Source organism: Pygoscelis adeliae, unplaced genomic scaffold (assembly GCF_000699105.1).
Source record: "Pygoscelis adeliae isolate BGI_AS28 unplaced genomic scaffold, ASM69910v1 Scaffold485, whole genome shotgun sequence".
In the NCBI taxonomy this organism is placed as follows: Eukaryota; Metazoa; Chordata; class Aves; order Sphenisciformes; family Spheniscidae; genus Pygoscelis; species Pygoscelis adeliae.
Genome location: NW_008824803.1, coordinates 430,031 through 435,529, shown reverse-complemented (window position 1 = coordinate 435,529; position 5,499 = coordinate 430,031). Strand labels below are relative to the sequence as shown.

Here is a 5,499-nt window from a genome sequence, read left to right as displayed (position 1 = left end):
GGACAGGTACTTCTGTTGCTTTGTTTGTTTACATTTTATGTTAAAATATTGGTTTGAATTTAACTGTGGTAATTTATAGCCTCATGGCAAAATGAAGGAAAATGTCTTACTTATACAGAGAGCAGTATTGTATGAGTTAAATTATCCCATATTTTTAAATTTTTGTAGCTGGACTACACACAGATCTTAAGTTATGATGTTATTTTATTATTTATTATCATTTCTGTCGATCAGAAGGTTGGCTTCACCAGTAGCACAATTGTAATCTGTTTGTGTGATGTTACCTTCTCCCTGGTCGCTGGGGGGGATGGGAGCAGAGCTGGTCTCAGCGGCTGTCAGTAGCTGCCGCCTCTCGTGACTTCCAAGGATGCTGTTATACCGGGGCAGAGAACCTGTCAAGGCTGGTCCGAGAGGGATGGATGCAGTCAGCTCCCTGGGCCCTGTGATACTCCTCGTGGTCGATGCTGCAATTTGCTCGTGTTGCTGGTAGAGTTGGCAGCCCCTGAGCTGATGGGGCATGGTGATCAGGGAGCGAGTGGCTTTTGAATTGATCACAAAGTGAATAACCATCACAAGATCCCCTGGCAAGAGCATCCAAAAGGACAAGTGGAGAGGAAGGCAATTGCTCCGGGCAGTGGGTACAAGATCAGGGGTGGCCAGCAGTGGATCCCACATGGTGTATCACCTGTGCGGGACCAAACAGGCTGCTGGAGAGGAGAGGGAGCGACCAGCTCACCCCTGCTTGAAGCAGCAATACTCAGCTCTGGGTGGAGGCAGAATGCGGAGGGGAGTGAAGCTCTTTTCTGGCTTGTTTCTTGTTTCCTCTCTCTTCCCATCCCTCATTCCTCTTCCCAAATGTTCTCTGTCTCTCGGCCAGTGGCAGGAGGAGGAGGCAGGGCCAGAGATGGCTTTGCTGTCATGGTGTGAGAGGGGTTTTGGTGTGGAAGAGGGGGTGCAGATGTTACTCAGGAGGCTGGAGACTGGGGTGCAGGCATTTAGCAGTGGAGAACTGTGTGCATGTAACGTACGCACACAAAGAGGAAGACCAAATTATTGCATAAAGAGAGGTTGAGAACTACCATCAAATGTCCCCCACAGCAGAGGATGTCAGGCCTTACGCCCCTGGAGAGACTCTGCTGCTCAGATCTGGCAGGCTTCCTGAGCTCCAAAAGGCAGGGCTGTTTGCTGCCTGCAGGCAGCGTGATGTCAACCCAGTCCATGGCCCTGCCGTGCCCACTGCCTGTGGGCAGCACTGGTGTCCTAGGACAGCCCTACAGCAATAGGCTCAAAGCAGAGCTGCCTCCAGCTCAGACCTGTCAGAGTCTCTGTGCAGGGACTTCAGTCTGTGACGGTTCAGTCCCTACCAAAAGATCGCAGAGGGGTTTTGGTAGCTGTGGTTTGCTTAGAGCTCCTTCACCACGTGATGAAGCTCCTCTGGGCTTGCAGAGAAGCATTGTTTCTTTACACGCCCGAGTCATTGCACTGTTACAGTCCAGCATTGCTCCTCGTAACTGCTGCCTACTATGCAGCATCCCTCTAGGACTGCCACTAGGGCTGCTCCCCCTTGCCTAAATGCATAACCCTGTACCCATGGAGATGTAATCCCAGCATCCCCCTGCACACACATCTTGTGCCCTTGGCTGTGTGCGGGCAGGGGTGGCTTGGCAGCCCCCCGTGTTCCTGGGACGGTTGCTGTCAGTTCTGTGGGGGATTATATACGCATTTTCCTTGGTGAAACCTACCCAGAATTGCACATAGGTGTGATCTCCACATTGCTGTATGGGTGCCTCTGCTGCGGTTCCTCGCACTTTCTCTCCTAGCAGGGTATGGGGCTGAGAGGCGCAAATTGGCCTGCTTCCTCCTCGCAGTAACACCGCATTTGCAGGACAGAAGTAAACTGCGGGTTCCCTTTTCAGCATCCTGACTACCCTGATCCAGTTCTCATGGCTGCTGACAGCTCCTGAACACTAGCCTAGATTTTCTCCCAGAGCTGAATGTTGCCTTCCCCACTGTCGTGTTAAGTAACCATTTCATCTTGGCCCTGTCCAGTAGTGTTCATCTTTCTCCTCCCTGCTCTGCGGATTCCTGATACAAACTTGATTTTTTTTGTATTGAACAGTGTACAGTGATGGAAACAAGAATGACTATCAAAGCAAACAATGCATGGAATAAAAAGCCAGTGTACTTCAATGCTTCTCAGGCTGGTCTGGTGATCTGGGAATGGTTTCTCATGTACTTTGGGATAATGTTATGAAGCCTTTTAATAACTAACATGATGTTAGCAAGCAGCTTGTTACCTGTCTCTGAACACAGCTGAACTGGACCTACTGGGAGCTCCAAGTAGCAGGGCAGAGGCTTGGTCAGACACACATAGTCCACCAAGCACCCAGGTGTCCCTAAGTATTGGCTTTTGCTCTTGTCAAATGAGTGATTTTTGCAATGTGAGCTGGGGGATTGAATCTGCAACCATGACTTCTCATCCTAGGAACCTTGCTGTCCCACTCAGTTCCAACCCTGCTGGTGGGGAAGGTGCTAAAATGGATGAAGCATTCACTCTGTCAGCTTCCGGAGTGCTCTGGGGTCTCCCATCTGCCCCCTTCCATGCCAGAAAGTTTACTTTATCCTCCAAGTGGAGGGCAAACTCATGGAGAGAGTAGAGCAAGGAGGTGCAAATACCAAAAACCCAGGAGCATAGTATCATCCCTGGGGGCTGTTGTTCTTCAGCAAGGGCGACAGAGCCTACCTGCTTATTTAGAAACCTTCTAGTTATACATTAGCAAATGTGTAGGTTTAAAGGTGCTTCTTAAGGACAAATCACTGCCAGCCAGGCACATCCATTCCTTTTTTTTTTTTTTTTTTTGGTCCCTTTAGCCTTTGTAGGGAGTAGCAGCCCTGACAGACCTCAGAAGCAATCATCTCGTGTGTTCTGACATATGAATGATACATACAGGCAGTTCATAGCTGGCCCCAAATCCTGAACAATTTTGCTGCAGGGTGTGCTAACTTAACATCTGAATGACAAAGGGTCTTCTACAACTGTGCAAGCTCTCCTACAGAAGGTGCAGGGACCCTGAAACATCATTATTTTTTCTCAACTTGGTACCTGTACCACTGCACCTAACAGCACAGAAGTGCATGGTTCATCATTTTAGGCCAAAAAAAATGCTAAATAAGTATGGGTTTGGAGAGGGCAGGGGGAGGAGGCAGTAGGGCCTGCCTAGTGCTGGGAAATGCTGCTACTAGAGCGGTGGTGAAAAATAGCCAAGGCTTTTGCTGTTGCAGCTCAACATAGCTCCATGTGCTGTGGACTCTTGGTGCCAAGGGACGAGGCTGGGCAGAAAACCAGCCTGCCTTGCTCTTGGAGCGGGTAGCAGCTGTCTGCTGCCACCTCAGTCACACCACTGAGACTAGCTGGGCTCACAAAGATGGACTTGGTGGCAAGTACAGGAGCCCAAGGGAAGCCTGTGACTTGGGCTGGTAGGGACACCGCAGGGAGTGCGGTGCTTGGCCCCCGTGTTCAAGAGCTGGGAGGAACTAAGGGGTTCTGATTTGCCTTCTTCACGGGATGCTAATACTTCTGATTTTTTTTTTTTCCATTGCTAATACATTTGCAGTGGGCTGGCAACACCCTCGGGCACACTGGAGACACAGGCTGATTTAAAGGAAACAGGCAAATCAACTGAAGTGTTCACAAAGCCCCTGTATAGCACTCTCCGTGCAGATACATGCACAGTTAAACATTCATTAAAAATAAGAACCTTACACCTCCTCTTAGACGAGAAGAATGATTAAAAACTGCAATTGTCCTTGGTCCACGGTGGCACAGAGCATGCAGAATATAACCCACAGGAACAGAGACCTGCAGCTTTTGCGAGGCAGTCCCCCAACATCTGGGGCACCTGAGCCATCACAAGCTCTTTTTGCCATTGAGTAACTGAGCATGTTTGTCTTCATCCAGCTTCAAGTGCTTCTTGCTGTATTTCTTGATGAGGGTCCCTGGTATCAATGCTGCCACAGCCATCGCAAGTAGTTTGAGCAGCGTGTCCCAGGAGAAAATGGCATCCAAAGAGGTTATTTGTGACAGAATGGCTCCTGTCTGCACACAGATGAAATTATATGGTGTAAGACCTGAAAGAATCAGAGCAGAAAAAAGCCTGTTAGCATCCCCCCCATGTAAAATTAGCTGTTGCCCAAGGCCAGACACAGGTGTCTGTGTTCATAATGGAAAGAACGGGGTGCAATTCAAAACTCTGCTGCATTGGTGACGCACACATATTTGCAAAATGCTCTAAGACCTCTGAGTATAAGGGCAGCACGAATGCGAACAGTTAAATGGGGCAGAGTTACAGCTATGACCCTGCCGCTCTGCCTTTCCCAGCTCAGCATACTACCCAAGGCTTGGTGATGAGGAGAGAGGCAATGTCATGCTGTCCCCTCAGACAGTCTCCCCAGGCCTTACCAATGAGAACAGAGAAGAAAAACTGGGCCACAGGAATGTTTAAGATGGGAGCTGAGAGATTCAGAAACCAGTTTGGTGTCATGGGGAACAGCCTCAGGAACAACAAGAAGAAAAATAAGCAGCTCCTGTTCTCTTCTACCTGGCAAGAGAAACGTTCCAAATTATTTCTGCTCTTCAGACAGCAGTAACATCTGAACGTCCATGATACTAAAGTGAATTTAAGTTTCCTTCTAACATGCCGCAACATAACATCAGTCCAGAACTGATGAAAAGTCGCAATCTTATGTATGTATGGGAGCCTAATGGTGAGCCAGCCCCTTCCATGCAAGCAGTGAAAGTGGGATCTAACCTGAATGGGAGATTGGGAAGTCAACAGCAGAACCACCTCCAGCTGTACAATGCAGGGTGGAGGCAGTTCTGGAACACAGGGGCTTCCCAATCAATCCATTATGTTACTTCTGATTTTCCTTGGGATCTGGGATTTTCCACACACTCCCTTTGCAGACAGGCTTGCTCACAAGAGAGCGGTCTGCTCCTAGATTGTGTCAGAGGTGGCCTTAACTGACCTGATGCATCCCCTGCAGGTGTTCATTTCTTTACTAAGTCAACCCAAAAGGCAGCCTCATCCAGGGGGCATTCTGGGTGCCCGCAGAACCATGGCTGCTTACCTTTCTTTGCAGCAGAGCCACTTTATCAGGAAAGTAGTAGATGATGAACTGCTTTCCGAACGTGCCAGAGAGCAGGTAGCAGAAGGTTGCTCCCACAGACGTTAGGGCCGAGCACAGCACCAGTCCAGTCCACGGCCCAAAGAGCGCTCCTGCCAGAACGTTCTGCCAGGGCACAACACCGAGTGAGAGTCCGGGGCCACACGCACGCGAGTCCCCTCAGCCTGGCTGCCTTCAGCCTCAGTCGCTCTGGCTTCTCGAGGGCATCGGACAGACCCGTCTCCTCCTGGCAGAGCCGTGACTCACCCAGCAAGGCACCGACCTTGCACCTTGCCCCAGCAGGCAGCACCTGGCCCGGGACTGGGGGCAAAGGGC

General features: G+C 50.0%; 1 protein-coding gene across 1 annotated transcript in view; it reads right to left on the bottom strand.

Annotated features, from left to right (window-relative positions):
- Nucleotides 1–3,684: 3,684 nt before the first annotated feature.
- The window catches only part of TMEM41A (transmembrane protein 41A), a 2,594-nt gene continuing 779 nt past the window's right edge, over nucleotides 3,685–5,499 (bottom strand). The window contains exons 2-4 of the mRNA XM_009324004.1: nucleotides 5,128–5,289; nucleotides 4,460–4,598; nucleotides 3,685–4,128 (exon numbers count right to left, since the gene is read on the bottom strand). Coding sequence (XP_009322279.1) covers nucleotides 3,908–4,128; nucleotides 4,460–4,598; nucleotides 5,128–5,289 — 522 coding nt within the window. The 3' untranslated portion in view covers nucleotides 3,685–3,907. The remainder of the gene's footprint in view (nucleotides 4,129–4,459; nucleotides 4,599–5,127; nucleotides 5,290–5,499) is intronic.